Genomic DNA, 27,411 nt, shown 5'->3' on the forward strand with positions numbered 1-27,411 from the left:
AACACCCCTGTATGTGCGCTGACCTAGTTGTCTCAAATTCCGCAATTGAATCAACAAATTATGTTCGCTTTGTTGTCATGTTTACTCTCCTTTTACAGTGTGACTCGCTAGATGGCGCTACGAGCCGCCTCCAGCCTTTTTTTTTTTTTTTTTCTCCTTTCATGCTTGTCGTGAGGTGTTCATGCCCTCTCCGCAGACTGCTGTGAGTCCCGGAGCAAATATTCACGCAGTGTGCAACGTGAGGTGGATCAAGCGTCACTTGGAACCACCGAGCCGCACTATTACGCATCAGAAGGAGAAGTTGCATCCCGGCCGAAGTGGTGTGGATCAGTGCAGAGAAGCGTGGAAGTTGTTTTTCTTTTTTTTTTTTTTTTAAGGGACACTCTGGCTGCCACCTGCCCGATTTCAAGTTATGCGTTCGAGTCCTGCGCTCCTCCTTTGCACACACTGCACGGTGAATGGACACACGCGTGCACAATGATGAGCAGCGATATTTTCATGATGACGAGGAGATGTCTTCTCACTTACAAACCATTCAGGTAAGCAAAAGAGAATTCGCTAATGACGTGCTGCTGTAGCTTTTGCGTCATTTAATTGATGCATTGGGATGAGAAGAAATTTATTATGAATTCTATGAATAGTTATGTTTTGTCTTAACTGCCAATTTGACTTATTGATTGAATTGGTTTTATGTCTGCTCCAAGAATGATTGCTGGTCTTGAATAAATACTTCAACATGAATATCTTAAAAGCATTTGCATAAAAAAAAAAAAAAAAACTATAGTAGCTCCTAAACCATCACAAGAGTTCAATGACTGTGTTTTTGTGGCCAGTGAGTTTTGCCACGAGAAAACCAAAAATAGAATCGCTCACTCAGCACATTGATGAAAGATGTGAAAGTGCTTCACATAGGTCCATCGGTGCAGTGTCAACGTCTCAGTGGACCTAATGTGTGACAAGAACTAAAATTGCCTACGCTTTTATTTGTATGTTGTTTCTTCAGATGTGATGTTGACTTTGTTGCTGTCTTCGTCTCCTTTTAGGATTTTCGTGGCAGGGATCGGTTTCTTCAGTTTGTGCTTTCTAATGACTTCTCTCGGGGGGCAGTTCTCAGCCAAGCGACCCTCCGATTCCCCTTTCACCACACGGGCGGAAGGTAGGCCTGCGGTTCTACCAGCGCTCTAGAATGTCTGTAGACGAGCAACATCATGCTGAGCTCTGCATGATTCTGCTTCCTTGATTGCTGCATAGCAGGGTAGCAGACTTCTTTGCTTTGTTCATCAAGAAGCCATCAAGTTTGGTTTCTGATTCGTGCTATGAAATAGGCAACGTGAGCACAATCCTTTTTACTGTGTGTTCCACAAGTAGTAGAAGACAATCATGGAGGCAAATGCACTGAACATTACCCAAGAAATGGTGTAACTTGAGTTTCCAAGAATTGATTCAAGGAGCAATTTATTCATTTTGAGGAGCAGGTTCATTTCAGGGAGTCAGATTTTCAAATTCAAATCTCCTCTACAAAGTATTTACAGGATTTCTTTGTAAGATAATGCAAGTTAATGGTTGAAAAAAATAAAAGTAAATGCCACAAGGAATAATAAAAAAAAAAAGACCCCAACATAATCTTTTTTGACAATATTGTCTGAACTTCAACAGAGCTTGCGAGATAGACCTTTTCTCCGTCTCCATGGATACTGATACAATCCGCATCGACACAGTCGTGGAGAAAATCTTCCCATTAGAGGCAATGTTGGGACCTTGCCTGTACTAGAAAGTCTTTTTTTTTCCAAAAACTAATTAAAAGTCAAATTAATAAAAAGATGAATCTTGCCAAGCCATTTATTACATCGCGGCGCTATTAACTTTTGTAGAAAATCTTCACAGACATTGAATTGTGACTTCCAGGATACTAACGTTCGTTCCAATTTAAAGATCTTGGTAAATAATGACCATTTTTTTCCTCATAACGAAATAGATTTATAGCGTTTTAGGGGAAATAGCCCTTTGTATCGTAAACCAATATTACCGCCGAGGATAGAAATAGGAAGTAGGATGTAAATGACATTTATCACAAGACTACACTCTCGTGTATCACACTGACAAGTTACTGTTGGCAATCCAGCAGAACATTAAAATTGTTATTGAGAGAGCAAAGTGTTATCTTTCCAAGCACGTCAGTGTTTCCGCTTTGTGCCTGTGCATATAAATGGCCACAGCATGAGCCAATTGGGAGAATGGCTGCTAGCATTTTTTTTTTACCCTCTCCACCGTCTCACCTTTTATCTGTGTCGGGCATGCTGTTGACATTGTGTAGAGCTCGTGTGGCTGATAGCCGCTGGCAGGAAAAAAAAAAACAGTGAACGACGCCTCAATCTATCACAGTCCATTTGTCTTCTATTGACCAAATAATTGCTATAATTTATTTAGCTTGTGAAATAATAGTGATGGTGTAGTTGACTTGACCATCCATTTTTATTTTTTTTTCCCCAGATACCATTCATGAGTTTACATGTCCGGCTGAATAATTGGTGCAATGTTATTGAGTGTACTTTTAAGTCTAGTAAGCAAAGGAAGCTCCAGTAATGTGCACTTAGTCCTCTTACATAAAAACAATTCAAAGGTTTCTTGCTCATTAATGAAGCCCCCATATGCAGAGTTGTGAAAGTGTGGGTTGTAAACGACAGCAGAGCTGTCTGATTAATTTAGCGCTCGCGCACTATCGTCAGGGGAAGGATTGTTTGGCCTTTAGCTCATTAAAATCAGCCTTACTGCATGCCATGGAAGATCACTCTACGTACGGCAAACCCTCACATGGACTTCTACGTGTCGAAACCCCACGTCCATAAACATATTGATAAACATGTATCTATTCAGCCTGCACAGCTCTGACTCATTTAAAACCATTTCCAATAATATGGAGAAAAAAAAAAAAAAGCAAGCAACTAGTTTAAGCAATAGAACCAAGGCCGAACGTTATGGGCATCATTTTAGATCGCTCGTCATCACTGAAATAACGGCACAGTGAAGTTGATCCTGGTAGAGTCGTGTTTTTTTTTTTTTTTTCTTCCCAATTCAAACTGGAGCCAAGGCTTAGACGGAGTAAATATGAACAGTTGGCATGACAACTTTTAGATTTCACTCTTGTTATTCCAATTGTTTATTTTTTTTACTTTGCCTTGTGGTAGTGGTAACAAATAATCTATTGAGTTGCACAGTTCATAGGTCACAGAAGTGAAAAAAAATCTGAAATGACTTCTCATGCAGTTTTTTTTTTTTTCTTTTTTTTGCCATTTCAACAGTTGACCTTTTTTGCTCAATCCCGTGTTTAGAAATCCCATTTAGTTTGTAAGCCAGCTGGGATTGTCTCCCCTTTAAACCTTAACATGATGAGTTCTTTTCAAAATGTATTGACGTATAGATCTCACATGAAGGCAACATATTAGAAACACCTCACAGTATGTCACGGTTCCAAAGTCACCAAGCTTGCCGAGCTGTATCCCGTCCACTAATAAAAGGAACGTATTTCCTTTCCCTTTAATACGTCCCCATGAAAGTGCAAGCGACTAATGATGTGAAAAAGCAGAAGAGTGGCGCCGGGATACATTTTCAACCAGAGTAGGAAGCAATGAAGACGTTTGATCCAAGCTATCTAAAAGGCTCCAGAGGTGTACAGGTACTTTCTAATAAGCTCTTTGAAGACCACCTTCAGTATATTCTTTTAACCTGAGGGTCTTAATGCAGCAAGACCCTGTGATACTTATCTTGGACAAAGTTCACTAAAAGGTTTGGATGTTAATGTGCCACTCTCTAATTTTTTTTGTCATACAAACTGAAGCTAATTTCTTGAGCAATAATAGATTTCTAGGTTATTCAGATTATATAGCAACTCATTTAAATATTACAAGATGTGGTTAATCAACAATGGTTTCCACCCAATAGATCAAATTCTTAACTATATATTAAACAATTCTCCCGTTCCAAAACATGATCGCCTGTTTATCAATAAATCACATTTCTTCTTTTTTGCCATTATTTTTCTTTGGCATGGATTGACTCCTATTAACCAAAACAAAAACAAAAAAAGAAATACATTGTAGCTTTTCCAAGTATGTCTTCATTTTGTAACGGGATGATTTGAATATTTGTCATTTTGCAGTTTGATGTCAAGTTATTTTTTATACCTGGCTTAGCTATCGTCATCATAGACACGTTCCAAATCAAGCTTGACGTTTCCACTGCACGAGCCTAATCAGCATTCACTCTTCCTTTATTTCACGCTGAAAACAACTTGTTGCTTCAAATTTATCCACATAGTATCAATGTAAGTTGTGCCACTTGTTTCAATTGTCTCACGAGGTGGCAAATTAACAACGTAATTGCAATGCTTTCTCTAAATTAGCTGCAGAACAAAAAAGAAATACAAAAAGCTGCACTTTGTGTGGCACAGAAATCTATTTGATAGTTTCAGGACTTCATCAATTAAATCCATTGAATCATCAATAAGTGATTTCATGGCTGATTCTTTTGTTTGAAGTGAAAGTGGGTCAGGAAATTTACATCAAGTCCTGTTTCAGGAAATATTTGCAATCCTCGTCTGTGTAGTTTGCATACATGCAAAACCCTTTTTTTTTGTTTTGTTTTGCTATGGAAAGAGGAAATACGCCTATGCAAATGATCTTCATATTGTCCTGGTTTGGCACAATGAGAGCAGCGAGAGCATAAAAGAGAATGAAACCCGTAATAACTCAAATCCTCATTGTCTGTGTGAAATGAGTTATATTTTAATAGCCTCGAGTTTTATCAGCCTGTCTGGACTTTTTCTTTTATTTAATCTAACCGATCTTACTCCTAGCACAAATTGACAATATGATTTTAATTCTGTCGTGGAATCTAATAAAATACAACCAAACAATCGTGCAGACTTATAACGGCAGACATCAGCGACTTTTGATCGAAGCTATTTAAATAGTCCAGCTTGTTTCCATTTCCAAGCTGTCAGATAGAATAAGAAGGCGGACTTGCACCGAGGTTTCAGGGACAGTCATTCTCTCTATCTTTTCCATCCTGCAGCGCCAGATCTCAATCAGCCTCCTCTGTAATGAATCCTTAAATTAGGAGTGAAAGCACAGGAAGAGCTTTCGGATGGTATCCTGATGAGATGGAGACTGGGAGGGGGGGGGAGTATGGTGGAGCTATCCCAAAATAATAACGTTGAACACACTTTTGTGTGAAACCGTGAAAAATCATTTGGAGTGTAATTCCAATGTTGACCAGAAGATGGTGGTCATTTTACACTGTGTGGATTTGAAAGAATGAGTGAAAACAGGATTTTTTTTTTTTTAATTCAGTGTCAAATTCTCTTTAATCCTGCTTTTTATGCCTACAGAAAGTAACGAACATTGCTGTCAGGATTATTGATGTATATTGTGAGATGTGGGGGGGGGGGAAAGATGGACATTTGTTTGCTGGGAGATTGACATAACAGAATATTTGCAATTTTTATGATTATATTTGGCAGGAGGTCAGAATGTTGTGGCTTGTCGGTGTTTATGGCATATTTCCAGATTTTGCATTCATCTATTAGGTTACCTTGGCAGCAGGCTGATCCGAGAACACGCTGCAAGCCGCAGCGGTTTAATACAGGAACTCCTTTAATATTGATGGTGCCGTGGCACTGCCGCAAAGTCGTTAGATGAGATTAGCTAGCGCTATTCAAACTCTTTATTCACCGCGTCAGATGGCCAATCACGCGCTACATAGCCACAAAAATCCAAACTCCATGTGTTTTGGATAAAGGAACACAATGTTTCCCAAGAGGCAAAAAGAAACGAATGAACGGTGGCCTAATGAACACTTGATTGCAACCAGACGCTATATAAAGGTCTAAAAAAAAAAAAACGTCAGAAAAGGTGTTTGGTCTCGGTAATGGTGATTTATGAGAAGTATTACTGTGAAGAATTGTGAGTTCTCCTTCCCACACTTTAGCCCAGAGGCTTTTAGATTTACTGCAGCACTGCAAGCTCAGAAAGCAACTTATAGCAAATATCTGGAATCCTTCTCAAGGAGCTCCAATATTTAAAACTGGAAGCCCCACTCTCGGAAATAATTGCGCACAGCGTGGTCAAAGTACAGTATTGTCGATTTTATTATGCAGCACTTGGGTCCGATTTGAATTCTTCACCCTTTTGCTGTTTGGATTCATAGTGAATGTTAAAGCATTGCTACAAAGCTGCCTGAACAGGAATTGATCTTTCTATGGAAATGAAAAAAAATTGTTGTCAGTGTTGAATTATTGAAAGGAGGCTCTCGGTTGGCCTATTTGACTGCATATATCCCAGCAATGATTTGAAGGTTTAAGAAAAAGGAGAAGGAAATATTTACGCTCTCTCCAAAACACTTTTCGCTTACCGGATGAACGACTCGTGCAAGTTTTCTGACTGGAATTTTTTCCTTGACACTGGAGACAAAGAGAAGATTTTTTTTTTTTTTTCTCCAGTGCATATTCTGTTGACTGGAAATTTAATGCGACTTTTCACCGAGAGTAGTGGAAATGTCAACTCAATGTTTTGCAAAGTCCACGTGTTGCCGTTGAAAGGTTACAATTGTCATGCATAATGATGGACCAATATTTTCTTAGATAGGAAAAATGTGCTTGGTTTCAATTTTCTTCCTTTTTTTTCCCCCACTATGGGAAAACATGAAAAAAATTAGATAAATCCAGCACTAAGGTTATCTGCTTGGTCTAATTTGTGATTTTTTTTTTTTTTTAGCTGCAAGGATGCTCACTCGCTTGCTTGTTGATGCTATCGGGTGTTAATTAGCGTTTGGAGCTTAGTGTGATCAAACAACAGCGCTGAGGTCGGACGTCAACACATCGCAATGCAGTCTTTCGACCTCATTGTGTGCTGCTGTAGGGCCAATAAATTGACAAGGTGTTTGCTAACAGCATTAGACCACCACTCGGGTCATTAATTATTTGAGTCCAGCAAGAAAGCAAAAAGCGATACTGTCAGAATAAATTGCTGATTCTGCCTTTTCACCCCCTTCTGTGATAACATTGACTCCCAGTCAGCTGTTGATTTAGTTATGAAGGAGAATGGGGAAAAAATAAAGCTAGTAGATATAGAAATAAAATGGCATTGTGTGTTTTAGCTGTTTTATTCTTATTAATCAAAGTCATTATTATTCATCAAAATTAATTATTAATATTAATAATTAGCATGGATTTAATTATGTTTATGGTTTATTTTTTCTTTAAAGGGAGACACACATTTTTTTTTTGCTGTTTTCCATTTCCCTGATCATTTCACAAGCTGTCATTTTTCTCCTCTGCCTTTTTTTTCTTCTTAGTATTTGGTGGTCAAGAATCTCGAGGTGTGCTCAGGAAAATCAGTGACATGCTGGAAGTCATTCTGAAGCGGATCGACACTCTGTCTAGACTGGGTAACACCAGTGAAAGCCACAAACTGGATGAACTTGCCTCCGTCCTTGACAGGTAAACCTGGCACGTCTCAGCTGGACACGTTTTGTCTTATTGGAGCAAATATTTCCGCCGCCTTGGCACTTTTCACCAGGCAGCTATTGGATGAGTTTAATCCCTAAGTACGTCCCTCTTTGTCATTTTGGTCTTTTGTGAGTGAGACCAAACAACTCTGAATAATTTGGAGTTCACCGCTTTTGTTGAGGTGAGCCAACAATAAGAGTATTGGTCTTTAACAAAGTGCTGGAGCTGCCAACCCAGATTTGAGTGTGGTTGCCACAGCAACGGACCTCTCATACTCGAATCTACTCGTGGATTGGAGTAAAGGAGAATCCTTGCTCTTTATATATAATGCTCCTCATTTCCATCAAAATGTTTTCCCGAGCTTTCTTCCATCCTTCCACTCAATTGCGTAATCACCTCTTGTTTGGAGTACATAGGAAAGTAGTAAAACATGTGACCTGAAATGACCAAGATGCACGCTTGCTTTTTTTTTTTTTTTTAAGAACCCCACAGGGAAACATTGAATGAATTCTAATTTTTTTGGGTCTCTCACATAGCAAATTCAGTGCGGCTCAGACTACACTATCAATTCTTTGCAAAATACCTTTTGAATTAGAATGAGTAGATTTCAAATGAACATTTAATTGGCACTTTCGAGACCAAGTGTTACAATAACAAAGGGCTACCAATTTGGCGCTTCTAATTTTCCCAATGATTATAATGCCAACCTCCATTTCATTTGACGAAGCCGGTTAATAAACGGCGACCTCAGAGACACAGCTGTTACGTTTCGACATTATCGCTTTTACGTGTGCACGCGTGTGTGTGTGTGTGTGTGTGTGTGCGTGAACTTTATTGTCTCTGTTATGCTTTTTGTCTCCCCGTGAATGACTTTTCATTTTTACTAATCTGTTGATCCAAAGGATAAAGGACAATGTTTTCCTATCACATCTTTCCGGAATAGTGAGGAGGAATAAAAGTTTAGGCTCGGCTCGAATGTAGTTATGCAAATGAGCTGGGCGCCCACAGAACCAAACGGAACCACCATTCCATTACTTTGAAGAGAATTTCAGAGAAGCGAAGCGAGAGAGCTCATTAAAAAGAACTCTTTAAAAGGAGAGGAGCCATGTTCAGACAATTTATAGCTTGTTGCGAAAAGCCTGTGAAAAAGTGAAAAAGGGACAGTCTAATAGCTGGCAACTTAGGACTTCTATATTTTGTAAACTACCCGATGAGAAATTGCTAACAATGTTTTTTGTGTGGGTGAAAAGGTTTGCGGTGTTTATGAATACTTTAATACTCCCACTCTTCCACAAGTTAAAAATGTACGAGTTCATTTCACATTATCCAGGCCAAGATCCACAAAAGCCGGTTCTTCCTTTGTGGAATTTAGCGGGGTAATGAAAAATAATTTACTGATGAATATGGCGGACAAATTGGTTTTTAAGTATAATTGATTCCAGAATTATGTCTTTTGAGATCTCCGCTTTAATATTACAAATATACTCACTGTATGCATCAAGGCTTCCAGTCCCAATAGAAAACCCAAAAATTAAAACCAATTTATGTAATTTACTCATCTTTATTTATTTTTCTTTAGACTGTGGAGACAGCAAGCTGTTTTTCTTCTTTCTTTTTATACAACCGCATTTGTAGTACAAGGTCGGAAATGACTATATGTGATGGTGTGTCCCTGGCTTGTGTGCGTGTGTGTCAGAATTCAGCCGATAGGTCTGGTGGAACGGATCCAGGCCATAGCCCAAAACATGTCGGACATGGCAGGCAGGGTGGAGCAGATTCTCCAGCGCAGCATGGCCAGCAAAAGAGGTGACTTTGAAATTCACACACACACATACACACACACATCTCTTGAAAGTGTCAAATAAAGCTATAGCCCTTGAGATGAATTCCACCCTTCTATTTCAAATCCTTGCAATTTGGAAAACACTTTCCTCTCTGCCCACACAAGCCAAGCTGTCAATTTCAAATGGTTTCAAATGCACAATTTATGAGGAACTTGCACACGCTGGTTGAGCTCACCAAAACATGACAAGTATTATTCACAACACATTGCCCATTCAAATAGCGAAGCCTTCATTCATGTCACAAGCGGAAGCACTCAGGTGATTCGCGTAGCACAAGGATATTTAAATCACGATGATGAATGACCTCCGAGCTAATACGATGTGGCTCTGTCAGCGTTTTCATTAGCTGTCACTTTCAATTTCGACGTTAGCTACAAAGCAACATCACGTTTTTTTTTAATCCTCGCCGCTTTTTTTTTTGCGACAACAATCCAACACGCTGTCTCGTTAATGTGTCATAATGTCTGATGACATTTAAATGAGCTTGATCCAAGTGCGGAAATATTTGTATTTTTTTTTCCTCAAGTCACGCTTCTATTGCGCTAATAAGACCTTGTGACTGATGAGATGCTGGATGAGGTAGAAGCTGCAACCGCGCCTCTAATTGGCCTCACCAGTGTCGGCCGGGCCTTTGAGGAGCAGGATGGATGGAGATGGAAGGAGGTGTGGAGTGATAAAGACAGAGTGAGTTAAGTGAGAAGGGAACAGGAAAAAAAAAAAAAAAAAAAAAAGAGGACACTGCAAGGGATAATAAAAGCTGACATGGTCATTAAGCACATGAGCCATGTAAGGGCAATAACTTGCATGAGCTTGCGAGCTACTCATATTACCTCATTTGTCTTTGTTGAAAAGGGAAGAGGTAAGTTACGCACTGGTCAAAATATTAGGTACTCCTATTGGAAATCCAGCCTTGAAAAAAAAAAATAAATAAATCTCCTTACCTTAAATCATTCAGTGCCATAGAAGTCCAAGATATTAACTGGGTTGGCAGTGAATGAGTTAATAAGAAAACATGTTCAATTTGACTTGAGTTAAACACACATTAAAATTCAAGCCGGTTGGTTGTTAACGACTTCAAGCTTAACAGAGAAAGCAGTCCAGAATTTCTTTCATTGGTTCTTTGCAAGAAGAACACAAATGCGTGACATCTATCACACAAGATCCAAACTCCTGAACGCTGTGGGAAATAGAGAACAAAAAAAAAAAACAGTAACAACACTGAGCATCACTTAACGGATAAAAAAAAACAAAAACTTCTGCTATGATATTCACCTGGCATGACATTGAAACGCTGAATAAAACGTGTCGGCGTCTTTCAGCTTTCAATACAACTTCCCTCTGTCATTGACATTAACCTCTGTCGAATATTTATCTCCATCTCCTTTCTTCTCTTGGCGCATTCCTTCCAGAGAACGAGTCACAGAAAGCTGGTAGAAAAATCAAAACAGTTCGATCCTTTGACGCCGTCTGAAACGAGGTCGAGGGATGTTTTGTGTGTGTGCGCCAGCTTCGATAACCACCCACTTTTCTTGTCTCCAGTTAAGGAAGGAACATTGGGACAGTGTGACATTCCTAAAGACCCTCATTATCCAGATTGCCTCGGGAAGATGGACGTAAGTCTACCCTTAAGTGTAAATTCCCCAAACTATTTGAAATGATGTCACAGTGTAAATCGAAAAATATTTCCATGTGTGTGTGTGTTCCCAGTGGATGCGAGCCCGTTGGACCTCTGACCCTTGCTACGCCTTTTATGGAGTCGACGGCTCGGATTGCTCTTTTCTCATCTACCTGAGTGAGGTGGAATGGTTCTGCCCCCCACTGGCCTGGAGGAACCAAACTGCGACACCCACCTTGAAACCTCCACCCAGAAAACAAGTATGGAGCAAAAGCACCGACGTAGTGGGATGGTATTTATTACCCCTGCAAAGATCTTTGTCTTGAAAAGCATAAGCAATTGGGAACAGCGCTCCCAGTGTGAGAGCTGTCGGGGGGAGGGAATATTTCAAAAAATGACAAGCTAAATGAAGTAGAGCGGAATACTAAACATAGAGCTGCTTCTCCCTACCTTTGGACCTCAGCCTGTTTCTGCGCTATGCTTTTAACTTATTGAGGTCAGCCTAAACATTTATCACTTGTTAAATCAATGTCACATCTGATCAATAATATCCCGGCAGCACGCCATCTTTCCATTCTGAGCAAAATGATGCATTCAAGTGCAATGATTGCGAAAGGTCCAGCTCCCTGTTTAGCCTCTCTTCTCGCATGAATGTTTGTCGAGTCCCCAGAGTGTTGTGTGGCCTCCACAGTGAATTTTGATGCGGAGTCAGTCTACTTGTGTATTTGCCGGCTGAACTCACTCGGATGGATCCCTTGAGTGCTCTGCGTGTGGATTTGCTGTACACACCGTGCTCTTCATAGTTAGCGTCATTGCGAGTGGAGGAGAGCGCCGCTCTATTTGTATGCATTTATTGAGGCACCTTGGCCTCCAGAGGTACTAAAAAAATGTATTTTTTCCAATGAGATTTAGCGTAAAAGCGGTTTAAAAACAAAAATGAAAAATTTGATTGACAGTTTATAATGTATTCAATTAAATAAGAAAAATAATCATGTAAATAAATGAATATATATTAAAAATAAATAAAACGATCATTAATTTTATTCGTAAAGACAGCACTTATGACACATTTGATTAAAAAAAAAAAATGCAACTAATTCATGAAGTGAATTTGAAGCTTCATTTCTCCCACCACTATCAATGAGAAATAAAATTTTGGCATGTGAAGAAAAAAAAAACAACCTAATCAGTTCCACCACTAACAATGGCTCATTTCCTCCAGGCTATTTTCCGGTTTGACACCGGCGCTCTGCTGGAGCAGGTGGGCACCGGGAAAGAGTCTTTAAACTTCATGAAGAGACGAATACGCAGGCTGGCAGCGCAGTGGGCTTCTGCTGCCCGACGGCTCGATGACAAGCTGCGCAGCCACTGGAGGGATGAGAAGCGGGTAAGCGTGGAGAGAAGAAAAAAAAAGGGGAATCTGCACTCAAGCGCTTCCACCAACAGATGACACGACACTTCAAGTGCCTCATTTGGTTTTACTGAAGTGTCTTAATACTGTTCAAACAAACCACCGGGACAGTTCTGAACACAAGCTTGCCCGCTCCATAACTGCTTTGTGACTCTTTTACGTAATTGTATCAACGTCAAGTATATTTTTGAATGAGAGACTTGAGCCTTAGTTAAATTGTTTCAATCATACTACTGTTTGTTTGTTTTTTTTTGTTTTTTTTTTAAATTGGCACACTTTTCTTGATCGCATTGTAGCGGTTGAGTAATTGAAGGTCCAGCCCAATTTTCTTTTTTTTTTTTTTTGTAATAGTGTTTGAAGAGTGTTTTTAGTGGGAAAGTGGGCACTTACATGACACCGTTTGCAATCAGGAATCATGATGGAGTGTGTAAATGTGCAAATCAAGAATCACAGCTTTAACTTTGCTAGTATGGGATTTTTTTTTTTTTATCCTTTTTTTATCAGGATGGATTTTTCTTCCTGTGTTTACTCCCACGTCAGCGGTTGTCAGTAGTGCCCTGGGATTGACTAGCGATCAATACAAAGTGTTCAAAGTCAAATTAAATGAACAAAAAGAGAAAGGGAGAAAAATCTTAGTGCCCCATTTTTTTTTTGTAGTACCGAATCAAAAAAAAAAATGTGCTTGACTTTTTTTCTATACCCGAGTTCACTCTTGACCATTTCTCTGAATACAGATTCTCGTCCACGTGGGATTTCTGACAGAGGAGTCCGGTGATGTGTTCAGCCCCAAAGTGCTGAAAGGGGGTCCGCTGGGTGAGATGGTGCAGTGGTCCGACATCCTCACCGCTCTCTATGTGCTTGGACATGACCTCAAGATCTCCGTTTCTGTCAAGGAGCTCCACAGGTATGTACACACACACACACACCTATTTATGTTCATTAAGGAAGCCATTTTTAATGAGGTCATTGGGGTCGTTCCCAAGCCAAAGATGGAAACGGAAATTTTTTGATTCAGGAACTTTATACAGCAATATTAGCTCTCATTGTGAATTTAGGGAGAATTTTCCAAAACCGCTTGTGTAATTTCGTGCCTGTTAAACCATGTGACCCCCCCCCTCCCTCCCCCCACCTTTTTGTTTCAAGCTGAGTGGTAGAACCCAGCATCCCTATCGACCAGCAAGCCACTTCCTTCTAGTCTAAACTGATGTGCTGCTTTTTCTGCTGTTGAAGAATAATTTCAACAATTTGTGACAGCGTGGATGGTTAACTTGGTCTCGCACATTGTTTACTCAAAGAAAATGATTCGGTGTTCTCTGAAAGCAATCAACAGCGCAATCACAGTGCTATTTCGCATCTGGGTTGTTGTTATTTATTTATTTTCCTCTTCTTGATCACCTTTGTTCCCACTTGCACCCCCAACGCCGGTGTTGATAATTCCGACTTTCGGTATTTTTTTTCCCGGAAAGGCTTGACAGCATCACTGCAGTTTATGCAGCTCCTCTCCGCCCGCAGCTCACCAACTCCAGAGTGAGAACAGTCTTGTCGCTTGTCACGAGACGTACGCATTCGCACGACATTTCTTCCAAGTCAACTGGCATTTCTTGGGTTTCATCTTCAAAACCCCAAACTTGATCCGTTGTCACTCTCACCAAATTCACACGAGCGACTTTGACAATTTCTCCACCTTTGGGAAAACGCTGGTGTGCAATATTTGATTTTCTGTGGGCGGTGAGAAGTCGATGCAGACAGGCTGATGATAATGTGTGCTTGTTAGTGAGCAAACTATCCAGTACTGTTGAGAAGAGCCCATGGCGTTAATGAGTTTGTGCTGCCCTTTGAGCTTAAATATCAGGCTGGGAAGAAAAGGTGCTTTGATAAGGGCAGAGTCAGGAGATCCGTGAGGTGGGGGGGGGAAACTGCCCGAACTATTATTTACCTCACTAATTGATGTCATGACGTATTGACTCGTGGCAGGGGTAACTCATTTGGGTGCCAGATGGTAACAATAAGACGGAAACGATTGCTTTGCTTGAATTCTGGTTTTATCCCCAATTGGTTTTTTTTTTTAGATTGACATTAAACTAGGAATATGTGTTTACACAAAATGACTCCTGTAGTAAAAAAAAAAAAAAAAAGAAAGCTGCATTATCGATGCCTGATGATAAATAATGGAAGTGGGCCATTTGAACCGTGCAGCCGGAAAGGAAATGCCGAAGAAACACGCGGCGGTTAGGGTTGTTAAATCGTAATCGCTAGTGTGTGATGTGTGTGTTTGTGTGTGTGTGTCAGCAGATTCTGCTTTGGAGATACACAGTGGAGAGCTTGTTAGTAAATATACATTTCTAGAGGCAGGCTGCATGGCAAATCTTCTGCAGTTGATATTCATCAGGAAATAAAATGTGCAGCCGAAGGGAAAGCGTAATGGAGAGGATGAAATTGAAGCCAAATGGATTTGTCAACCTCTTTGGGATGCAGCGTCCGTTTAGATATCACAGGCTCGAATGATACGAGTCAGACTCAAGTTTCTGATTTTATGACTAGCTCGGCTAAAGTGAAAGTCTGGACAATATACGTTTGTGAGCATCCGCCATATTTGTCAACTTGAGTGATTTTTTTTTTTTTGTATGTACTGCAAAGGATACATTTTTAAATGATCATAAGCAACATTTCCAAATCCATTTCCCATGACTGTTATTGAGTAATATGTATACTTATCTCTCAATTTCATATTCTTGCTCGCCCACTTGCAACTAAATTGACTTATTGCTATGTGGGTTTTGCTCCCACAGAGTCCCTTGGGCTTGGATCTATTTACATCTACTCTTAGCTTTCCCACTCATGTTTTAAGAAGAGGCTCAAAATGGCACCTCATATATTTAAAATTTCTTGATACGAACATTTTTTTTTTGTACGAGCCCAAAATTTCTGAAGAAGACTGGCCACATGTTCCACAGCTCTATCTGCATCTTTAGCTCTATAAGTCAATTGTTTTCCTTTTATCTGCTTTTTGACATGTCCTATTGATTAATAATGTTGATCCCAGTAGAGAAACATCCATTTCCCCCACTTTGTGGCAGCACCTAATTTTTCTCGGCCTCTCAAATGAATATGAAATTGTCACTTTATATGTAACCACCGGCACATTTATCATCTGATGGATGCATGATTGATTGAATAGAAAAATCTATTGCGCAATATCGAATCGACTTGATAAATTTGACGCTTGTGATTTAGGCAGATGTTTGAAATTGCCTTAAGAGTTACAACAATTGTTTACTCAGCTTCCGTGCAGGGGAGTGGCTGTTTATCCGTCTATATTTATAGCAAGGTGATTGATTGGCAACCGTTCCAGTTTGCATTTCACCCAATGTCAGCGGCGATCGGCTCCAGCTCTCGGCGACCCTGAAGATTAGAAGTCCCATAGAAAGTAGATGAATAGATCCTGCTTTCTTTGCCTCAGTGCACTATTTCTGAAAGCTTCATCTTGGATGTTGATTTGGCGTTGAGTCATGAAGTTGTGAGGAGGATGAAGCCTCTCAGTAACGAGAATGGCGATGATGACATCATTGGTGTTTGTATCTGCAGAGCAAGAATAGCTCATTCATCAAGTTCACATATGGACATAGAATGTGTTCATCCAGAGATAATCTGAAGACACCTCACAGGAACTACTTTTAATAGAATGTACAAATCTCATTTTCTTCATTTCTGTGGTTGACATCAACTTCACCTCATGCTTTTGGATCCCATTCTTCACTTGCGAGTGCTGCTTTGCATTTTGCCTATGGCTTATCAATTATTCTTCCACGAGCTCCTCGAAGGTATCAGGAGTGGTCACACTTTCTCAAGTATCTATGTGTGATAGTGTCACGGTAACTAAGGATTTATTTTTAGAAATATCAGTGTGTCAAACGCATGGGTAATCAGTCGGCTTGTCGGGTTGGGCCAGAGACAATGAGGTGTCAAATCAGAAAGGTCGATAAATGATGATCCTCGTTATAGCGGCAGTCTCGGGTTGGTGGCCGCTGCGTATGTGCTCACCTTGCAGCCTTCTGATTTATTTACCTCCGTTTCTGTTTTATGATTGGAACCAAAAGCTGCAGCAATCTTGGATGAAACCAAACTCTATCCTAACCAAAAAACTATGGATGGCAATTTACCTCACTTTTTTTTTTTTTTTTTAGCTTTATCTACAAAATATGTATTTATTTATTTATTCTACATATTTATTTATTATGAATATTTATTTATTTGTTTAAAAATGCGCTCTAATTTATGAAAGGCAACAGGTGGACACATTTATTCTACCATCAGTTGTGTATCGACATTCTTAAAGAAAGCTCATTTTGTTTTGGAGAGCACTTTGTCAAAGAAACCCGACATTTCAATCCATCTTAACGTCAAAAACATCTTTTTGGCGTCTTTTCCTCGAGAATTTTTCGGCCTAACAAAACGAGGTATTCATACGCCATGCTTCTCAATGCGCTCCTAAAAGAGAGAGAAAAATGAAATATGGCGAGAATACAAATGACTTGCTGACTGTGCATTGCAGTCACCTCACCCCGCCTCCTCCCTAAAATTTGATTTCTCACCCAGATGATTTAACACGAATCTCTCAAACCTTAACCGAGCGCATATTGTCAGCTAATGGATAACATTTCCAGTAATGCACCTCATTCATCATTATATTATACATCAGTCGAGGCCGTCCCAAGTTTCTATTGTTTTCACAGCATTCATCTGAACACAGTAAAACAGCTCATGGAATATTTTTTTTGTATACAATCCTAAACAACTAATTTCATCATTATAGGGGGGGGGATAGATGTTAGTGTGTACACACGCCAAATCTTCATCGCACTCTAATCCTTTTACCATCACATTTGCATATATCCAATTACACCTCTAGCAGCATCAGTGGATCTCTTAGGGGCAATGTCACGTAACACTTCAATCTTATTTCCTGTAATACATGTGCTCTTACATTAGTGCTGCTCAGCTATGAGCAATAAGAAGATATGTTAAGATAATTGGTCATTGCTGAAGTCAATGGCTGATATGTATTTGAAAAGGGGGGGGGGGCGTGTCCTCTAGGGTTATATAGCAGCATACAAATGGCACTTTACTAGCCTAAGTGCAGAAATTCATTTGGGTCTACCTTGCGATGGACAACTTAAAGTGCCATTAGCTGACACATTCCCGCTCAACGTGTCATTTAGTGTCGACAACCAACTGCCACCGAGTTGCGTGCAAATAATGACCCGCCGTCGTTGCCGTAGGTGAAATGTGGCATGACGACTTTGCTGGGGAAATTTGTTTTTCAACCACCCAGTGTGTTATTTGGGACTGGTCGATGCTTTGCGTGCATGCAGAAGTAGCCTGGTGTCTGATTAGATGCTCTTCACATAATATAAATTATACACCGCTCAAGTAGGTCATGGAGAAATTCAGGTGCTACATCTTTGTCATAGTTATTGTATAATTAATCCATCATGCATTGTGTATGTAGTGCGTATTCTACTTGCTAAGGAGTTTTTCTCACCGTGCCTCCGTCTTTTCACCAACTTTTTCCTTTGTCCCATAATATGATCTCCAACTAGTTAAACAAGTATATTTTAATTGAGGGCCCAACCCATTTGGATTTTCTTGGGCGTCGGCTGATTAATTAAAAAAACAATTAATCGATAAAATAAAAATTTTCAATAGTTATAGCAATATAGATATGAATTACAGGCAGAATATTTGACTGTTTTAAATTTAATATAATATGATATCATATAATTGAATATAAATTTGATATCAAGTTTCATTATAGTAAATATTCTCAATTATTGACTTGAAATAAGCAAATATAAGTCACATGGCATTTATTTGGGCCTTAAAAAACATCTGTGTGCGACCAAGTACCATTCATGTCTTGTTATTGCTGCAATGCACATGCAAACAAAACACTGTCGCAACATTTTGCATGATGTGACAAGCACCACGAAGGCATCGTGACAAACGCGTAGAGCAGAAATAATACTTGAAAGCAGTCATTCCGGTGTTCCGTCAAAGATGTGCCGTCAGTGTTGCACAGATAATGTGTGTGTGTGTGTTCTTCTGAGATCCAAAACCAAGCTGTGTGGACAAATTGGCTGACTCCCCTATTGTGAGACTTGCTGGCTGTGTTTGTACGCTTCAGTAGCTTCACTATCATCTTCCTGAGAGTACTGACATGCTTCACAAAGCAATTGAGTTCTGTTTTTATTTGTTTTAATTTTTACTCTTTGAACACACTGCCTGTGTCTCTATCTATACATCACCTAGGATGATTTCATACTCGCACGCACACACACTTTCCTCGCTGATGAGTTTTGACAGTAAAAAAAAAAAAAAGACAATGTATAATAAGAAAACACAATCAACTTGAATATTGATATCCTGTGTGCAGGCTTTTGGGAGTCCCTCCAGGGAGAGGAAGCTGCCCTCTGACCGGCCCTCTGCCCTTTGACCTCATCTACACAGACTACCACGGACTCCAGCAAATGAAGCAGCACATGGGGCTATCACTGAAGAAGCACAAGTTAGTGCTTTGCGCTTTCTACCTGTGTTGTTTAATAAGATTTATGATACTCCGTAAATTAATGTTGCTTATTGATCACACTGTGGGACTAATTACTGAGTTTCTGGCTCATTATGAGCCAGATACTCAGTAAATCTAAATACAAAATAATTAATCATCTCAAATAAATTAGATTTTTTGTGGGGGTGAAATGGAAAAAAATGAAAATACAAGCAATCTAAAATGTCACACAGAGAGTGAGATACTATTTGTTAATTGCTACTGTAAGTTACATTGTCTCTAGAGGACCAACACTGATTATGGCTGTGGGCAGTGCACTGATAAATCTTCTCAAATTGGTTTAGATCAATTGGTTTGGGGCTTCCCTGTGTGATCATTTTGTGTTTATTGCTGATCTCGCTGGCTCTTATGGCCCATTGAAATTGAAATGCGCAGGTGCACCCTTAATTAGATTTCACTACTTGAAAATAGTGGCTTTTAAGGGTCAAATGCTGTCATTGAAAATGGCTCGAAAAATCTTTATGTGAGCAGTTAAAAGGCAATCCGGTACCGGCAAGGATTATGCTTCTCAATATAATAAGCATTGTGAAATGACTCATTTTCTGGTGGATGGATTGTCATTGTACCCGGTTATTATGGCAACACAGATTTTTTTTGAATGCTTTTGTCAATCATGTTAAAAATGACTTTTATTGATCCAAGCTATACACAGAAAAATCGTTGCGGTAAGCGTTCTTACAATATTATCAATATTTAAAAAATCCGATGAAGCAAAAATTGTAAAGGCTTTCTTGCCCATTTCAGTCCCGGCTTCTGTTTTTCAGAAATAAATAGATTTAATTATGACTGCAACCTATCTCGAATTAACTTCAAAACAAATCTGTGATTAAGTCAACAAAGTGACTACTTTACTACTTTAATTACCGACCTCATTGCTCCATGATACACAGTGTCTCGGATAGGCAGACTGATTCACGCACAAATCAAAATACTGAAGCATTTCCTGTTTTGAGTTGATGGGAAAGAAAAAACAACCATAAGTGTGACAGTATTTATTTTTAGTCATCAATTTATCAAGCATCTGAAATTCTTATTATAGCTCCACTTCATATTTTCTCCTCCCTAGGTGCCACATTCGTGTGATTGACACTTTTGGCACGGAGCCGGCTTACAACCACGAGGAATATGCCACTCTGCATGGCTACAGAACCAACTGGGGTTACTGGAACCTTAACAGCCAACAGTACATGACCATGTTCCGTATGTGGATATCTTAATGTGATATGTGACAAAACACTTGAAGGTGTGCACATCTGCAGTTGTCGCTGTGTTCTCCGAGCTGAGCTGGAGGGCAGCGAGTTGTGGGCGTTCCACAGAGCAGCTGCGTCAAGCCGCCAACTGTGGCCAGCAGTTCCCCGGCCGCGCTCGCACTGACTCATGCACAAGCATGCCAAAACAAAATTAAAATCTGTTTTACCGACGGGAACCAGCATAATAATCAATCAGTCGATTAAGTGTTCATTAAGGATTCTGTTGAGTTTTTATCTTCACCCTGTTCGCTAGTTACGCCTGCTTCCTCCCATGATGCATGCTTATTAGTGTCATGATAGATTGGTGTCAAAACCAAGGCCCGGGGGGCAGATTTGGCCCCGTCGTTTCATTTTATGTGGCCCGCAAAGGCATGTTGTGCACAATGGACGTCAGTTTTCATGGTCCAATATTAAAATTGTCTTCATTTTTAATAACATGTATATATTGCAAGCATTTTTTAATCTCCATTTTAAACTTTTTACTGGCTTGTAATTCCATCAATTTAGTAGTATTAATATTAGTTTTGTACTCCAGCCTAAATTGGGCCGTTTCTTCTGTTACAGCTCACACCCCAGATAATTCTTTTATGGGATTTGTGGCGGAGGAGCTAAACGATACTGCAAGACTGAACATCCAGAAAAGCAAATTGAACATGGCTGTCGTCTATGGCAAAGAGGTCAGCATGTGGAAGGTAAAAAAAAAAAAAAAAAAATGTTGTTCTTATAATCGTATAATGTTCAAAGTAGTTTGTTGATAAGAACTTTTGCTACTTCTGGCGAGCAAGTTCTTCTGCCTGAAATGTGACTTGAAACTCCAAAGCTGCAAGGACATTTAATTCATTTATTTCAGAGTCACTTCTTTGAAAGTTCTTTTGAAGTAAGCTTCATTCTCTCCACAATCCTCTTGGTTCAACTGCAGCTCTTTTTTCTTTACAGTTTGAAAGTTAAAATTCCATTCTTTCTTCTCACTAATGACTATTTGTTTTGTTTTTCTTCCTCACTTGTATCATGACGTAGCTTCACGTAAGTAAACAAAGCTTATCGACACCTCTTTACATCGACATGAATTAATGCTCTATAATTCCCTCTTATTTATTATTCATCCCCTTTGTGACATTTTTGTTTGGTGTGCTGTGAGATTTTTCCAATGTAAAATAGATGCCTTTGCTGACTAAAGACCGGGAGACATTGCCTCAAGTGTGCCTCCCCCACTCACATATTTTCTCAGAGACTTTCAAAATGAGAAGTGTGGAGTTACATTCATATGACATTTATAAATGATATATAACTTGAAGACACAGTTTGAGTAAATCATTCATAACATTCTTCAGAATCACTTTTCAACTCCAAATGCATTTTAGTCATTCTTGTCCGCATGTCTAGACAATTATGTCCATCAATTGAACTTCGATTTAACTCGTGCAATCCATCAACGCCTTTTGCTCCTAAGCACACCTTTTGGGTATTTTGCTCGACTTTTATATTTTGATCTGTAGTCCTGTCGGGAGAGTTTAACTTCTCGCAGCAGACAGGCAAAATACAAACCCAAGCTATGAGACAAAAGTATTTGGATACACTATTGAGTTAATTTTTCTCAATAAGAAAATATTTTCAGCATGGATGAATTACAAACGAATAAATAAATGAATAAATTAGTCATCCATCTTATCACTCAAAAGGGTAAGGAAACATTCCTGTCCATCCTGCATCGCCACATGGAGATCCATGGGACTGTGTATTATGAAACGCAGCGTCCCCCAGAGGTGCCCGCCTTTGTGAAGAACCACGGCCTTCTCCCTCAGCAGGAACTCCAGCAGCTCCTTCGGAAGGCTAAGGTGAAACTTTGAAATGAAAATCAAGTGAATGCATTGTGTATGGCTTCCTGACTCCTTTCTCTCTCTCTCTCTCTCTCTACTATTCATTTCCCCTTAAAAGCTGTTCATTGGATTTGGCTTCCCATATGAAGGTCCTGCTCCTTTGGAAGCCATCGCCAATGGCTGCATCTTTCTGCAGCCCAAGTTTAGCCCTCCTCACAGTTCTCTCAACCATGAGTTCTTCAGAGGGAAGCCCACCTCCAGGGAGGTATGCACACCTTCATGGTCTCGGCTCTAAACATAACCAATACGTTTTTTTCTTTTTCTTTTAACAAAACACATTAGAGATGTACACTGAGGTGATTATTTTAATTTGAATTAATTGTATTTTTTATTTTTTTTAAATGTGTACTGTTTTATCATTTATAGGCCTCTGTACTTCTTTCAGGTGTCTTCTCAGCATCCCTATGCAGAGCAGTACATCGGCAAGCCGCACGTCATTACAGTGGACTTTAATAACTCCGAAGAGTTTGACGCAGCCATCCGTGACATCTTAAAGAGTAATGTACGTTTGCAAAGTAACACATCTGCGGCCCTCACTTCTTATAATCTTCGACTGTAAAAATGGCATTTATATCTTGAGAAGATGAGAAATTGATTCGCTTCTTCATGTTTGACCTACTCTGAAGCCGGAGAGCTCTTCATTGTGTCATAAGACAATATAAAAGAAAATGCTGTTTGCTTGACAGCATTTCTACATGAAAATTATGGAACAGCTTTACATCAGTCTGGAGTTCAGTTTGAAAGATGGGGGGGTGTTTTTTTTTTTTCGACTAGAATAAAGTGTAATTGCACATCCACCGCAGTAGATGGCAGCAGCGCTCATTTGTCAGAGCGTGTACAAGGAAGTAGACTAACAACACACATATTTATAGTTGCGGCAAAGAGTTCAGGGCGTGCAAAATATTTTCTATTTTCCCTTTCGGAAAAAATCGAAAATAACGAAGTCGTTGACCCAACCTGAGCCGTTGTCTCTATGAACTCCCACGGGAAATATCAGGCTAACTGCGTGATTGCTTCACCAGCTCCATCGCCTAATTGCTGCGGCTAAAGCCTTTGAGAGTACCATAACAACAGGTCAAAGGGCTGGACAACCAAATAACTGCTTGGACTTCATTAAAACAACTCGATAAAAGTCACTGCACCCCCAATAAATCATGTCGCGATACGAATGGAAGCTGCAAGATATGATGAGTTTGCATAATAACATGTTTGTACTTCTTATCAACACGTAGCTGAAGGTTGTGAGTTTTTCCCAATGTGACTAAAATATTTTATTTTATAGTTTAATTGAAAACTGTATGTCTGTGACCTACAGAGTGTGATCATAACAACTTCAGTGATTTCCAGTCAACATTCATTCGTTTCTGTTTAAAAGAAATATGCTTTTTTGGAAAAAAAAAAAAAACGTAGTTTACTGCATTTAATTAATTGGAGTGAAGAACTTTCGTAGCCACATGAAAACAATTATGTCGAACACTTTGCGGCACTCATTTAAATACCAGTTATGAATTATTTGTTTTAAATTTAGTTTATTTTCTGTATGTATAGACATTCTCATTACCAATATTTCTTTTGCCTGATTAGATGCTTAAGCCGCCATGCGAGCAATTTAAACTAAACTGTGTTCTAATGTGATGACTGGAGCCACCTCAACTATAATTTTTATTTTGTAATAGTTTGGGGACTTTTCAACATAGCCAAGTGTGCTTCTCTTTCACTTCTGAGCTGGTGTGAGCATTACAAAGACATAATTAAAAAGTAAAAAGGCCAAACTATTGATCAATGTTCCCCTGTTCAATTTCAAAATATCCAAAGCCAGACCCAGAATGACTCAAGACCGCCGCCATCACTTTAATCTATGTTTTTGACATATTGATGTAGTCATCACTAAAATAATGAAATCAATTTTCAACGCTGTCCCCCTGTGATGTATTAGGTCATTGATTTTAATGTGAAGCGCATGGAACGATATAAGCCTTTCACAATTACGCTAATGAATATGTCAGTGTTGATTAACTACTTTGCTCGGTGACAGTAATTACATTGGCTTGGTTCTGGAGAAAAAAAAAAAAACAACATACTCTGTGTTTGCAGGTGGAGCCTTTTTTGCCGTTCGAGTACACTTGTGAGGGCATGCTGGAAAGAGTCCATGCCTACATTCAGAACCAGGTGGGTCCGGATACGCAAAATGCAAGAAAATAAAAATGTGACTGTCCACAAAGGTCGACGCCCTCTATGGATATTATTCCAAAAAAAGACAATGAAAGATAATTTTAAATAAATATAAGATAGCATTTTATCTCAAAATTGCATGAAATTTTCAAACTTCTATTCTTGTAATTCCTAATTTCTAATTCCTGATCATTCCGTCAACAGTTTTTCTTTTTCTGATTAAATGAATTGCGATTTAAAAGAAAATATTTCACTTTGGATGCAACCATTTTGGGTTTTGCATTGAAGCGATGGATTGGACAATTTCCACAACATGCCTACATGTTAGTTTAAAAAAAACAACAACATCTACCCATTTTTGTTTTAAAGGGGAGTAGAGCAAGAAGATTGGAAGACTAGTTATTGGCTGTAGGTGCCCGAGACGCTTTAATAAACGGCTCTTGAGGCCAGCGGGACATGTCAGAGAAATGTTATTACCTGAGTCTTATGAATAGCTCGAGCTGGAAGGAGGGAATCTAATCCTGGCTCTCAAAGGAGCATGATTCATCTTTGATTCTCATTTGTTGTTGGGTGGAATAACCACATTGGAAAATTTGACAAGCATTTGTCAGATACATCAAGCACCTTTTGTATTGTCATGGTCGTTTTGTTATTTCTCCTATGGCTTGCCCAGATGCTATTCAACCTGCTCATTTAAATATGCAAATTGTAATCACTCACTCGTGGAATTTATTTTCACCGGCAGGTCAACGTGTTGCCACTGTAGTTCGTTTTAACGGCTGATCAGAGTTATTTTGTGTGTACCTGTAGGATTTTTGCTCTCCTGAAGCTCCGTTTCCACCAGTAAACGCTTCGAGGTTCTGGCAAGGCAGCCCACTGGCTCCTTTCATGTTGCTGCCTAACTCCAGCGTCCTCACTTGGGCGTCCAACGTCACCTCCTACACATCTTGGCCCCCCCTGGGTACCCTGCAGCTCTTGGCTTCGTTGCAGGGAGAGTCGTGTGTGAAGGCCTGCCAGGATGCGGGCTTAATCTGTGAACCTGCCTTGTATCGCTTCATCAACATTAAGGAAGCCTTTAATGCGTAAGATGTGTGGATTTTTACTCGATACTATGTTTTGCAGAATATTATGACTATGATCTAAAATCCAGAATGTTGAAGCATTGCAGCAGAAAGGACAAGATAATTGTTTGATTTTTTTTTTTCTGTTGAATTATAATTATTTTATTTTTTTTTCAGTGTTTGAAAAATTGCTTCTTTCAGTTCAGTGCAAGGTTTCAAAAATAAAAAAAGGTCATACTATTGTGTGATTAAATACAATTTACAAACTACAATTTCAACCTTCAAATTCCAAAATAAAGGCATTTAAAATCTAGCATGACAGTTCATGAATGAAAGAACAGACAAAGGACATTTTCCACAATCATTATAGCTAGCTTTATAAATGTAAAATGTAGTTTCAGTCAATTGTGCTTTTTTTCAAAGCACTCTTTTTTTTTTTTTTTTTCTTTCAAATCTATTCTTAGTTATTTCTAGTCTTTTTTTTTTTGTCGAGTATAACCTTGAACCTGATAAATGGCAACATTGTATTTTCCCCATTGGACGTTTTTCCATCTGTCTTCATAAGCTACATCAAAAGCCGTGTCGTACTAGCTTTAGATTTTTCATCAGATTTCCATTTTTCTGTCCTCTACCTTTTGTCTTCAAGGCTGGACTTCCAATGTGCGGGGCTGGAGTCAGAGATGAATCACCTCTTTCCCGCCTTCTCAGCAGAACATGCAGAATGTAGCCTGCAGCAAGACCCGCTGCTGTTCAGCTGTGCAGGTGCCAGCATCAAATACCAACGCCTATGTCCCTGCAGAGACTATCGAGATGGCCAGGTGGCCTTGTGTAGAGACTGCTTGTGACTGGCGACAACTGCTTCTGTTATCCCAGGAGATTCTCTCCGACTGGATAACTTGTGGTCTTGCTCAAACGTTTTGACATGAACCACCGGGAAAAATCCTTTACAATCTGGCTGTCAAAGTAGGACGGAGAAGAAGAAGAAGAAGAAGAAAGAAAAAAAAAACTCAGGGACTTGCATGATTGTACTTTATATTTGTCGGGCTTTGAGTCTCAGTCGAAAGGTTTACGTGCGTGCTTTAGGACCATATGAAAGTTATCGATCGTAAATGTCTGTGAGCTTACAAATGAATTCCCATGCAAGTGAAGAAAAAAAAAAAAAAAAGGGACATCATGCTTGAAAATTTTCAATGTGAGTGTCTTGATATTGTTTCCAATCCTTTCAGTGATCAAAGTGTATATTTGTATCAGATGCACCCAAAGCCATTTACACCATGTTGAGATGTACTATTTTCCATGTCTTGTATTTGTACATAATTATTTAATAAATACACAAAACAACAAAATGGTGTGTTGAAATACCATCAGATGATGAGGACGATGATCCCGACAGCCATCAAAGCGTTTGAGGAAAGGTAACGTATGTGAAGTGTACAAGTCGGCACCTCATTTGCAAATCTATTCTGAGGTCACACTTAACATGTAACATATGTGCCGACAGACAGACAGACAGACGTGACCTTTTTCAAGACCGGCAGGAGTCTTTGGTGCCTGAAAGAAGTCCACAGAGATTACAGGTATGTGCGAAATATTTTCCATTCTTAAGGTCAACAGGACTTGCTCTTTATGATTTAGTTATTGAAGAATTGAAATTGCATTGCAAAGCCATTCAATCACTTTCTCATTTGATCTTAAATGTACATTTTCTTCCGCAGTGGTAATTTTCATCTTCATTGATTAATCCCGCTGGTTGAGATTGCCCCCCCCCTCATGCAAATACCAAGATGCAAAGAAGAGACCTGAGGTAACACGTTCCGCTCCATTTGCAGAGTGTTCTGTGCGTGTGTGATAAGGCCAGTCTCATTTAAAAACAACCAGGGGCATCACAGGTGGGGTGTGAAGGCACCGAGTAAATATTGACTCACCAAGGGTTAATGTTGGCATTTCACTTCATCTCGTTCTGTCATATTCATTAATCGACACACCATAACCCATCAGAATTGTGACGTCGTCGCAGCCGCCGCCGCGTCTGTCGGCCCAGATGGTGTTAAA

General features: G+C 39.5%; 1 protein-coding gene across 1 annotated transcript; it reads left to right on the top strand.

The window, feature by feature from the left end:
- Positions 1-103: 103 nt before the first annotated feature.
- mgat5b (alpha-1,6-mannosylglycoprotein 6-beta-N-acetylglucosaminyltransferase B) lies at positions 104-26,685 on the top strand. The gene is made up of 17 exons (XM_085933791.1): positions 104-539; positions 1,044-1,156; positions 7,351-7,495; positions 9,201-9,310; positions 10,888-10,961; positions 11,056-11,223; positions 12,186-12,350; positions 13,109-13,278; positions 18,808-18,939; positions 20,066-20,199; positions 20,814-20,941; positions 21,929-22,084; positions 22,185-22,331; positions 22,512-22,628; positions 24,221-24,295; positions 25,109-25,380; positions 26,006-26,685. Exons 1-17 carry the CDS (start codon positions 478-480, stop codon positions 26,202-26,204), a joined length of 2,367 nt encoding a protein of 788 aa, XP_085789917.1. The 5' UTR covers positions 104-477; the 3' UTR covers positions 26,205-26,685.
- The last annotated feature ends 726 nt before the right edge of the window (positions 26,686-27,411 follow it).

The sequence above is a fragment of the Syngnathus leptorhynchus genome, chromosome 16 (genome assembly GCF_054491065.1).
Source record: "Syngnathus leptorhynchus isolate UIUO chromosome 16, UIUO_Slep, whole genome shotgun sequence".
NCBI lineage: Eukaryota > Metazoa > Chordata > Actinopteri > Syngnathiformes > Syngnathidae > Syngnathus > Syngnathus leptorhynchus.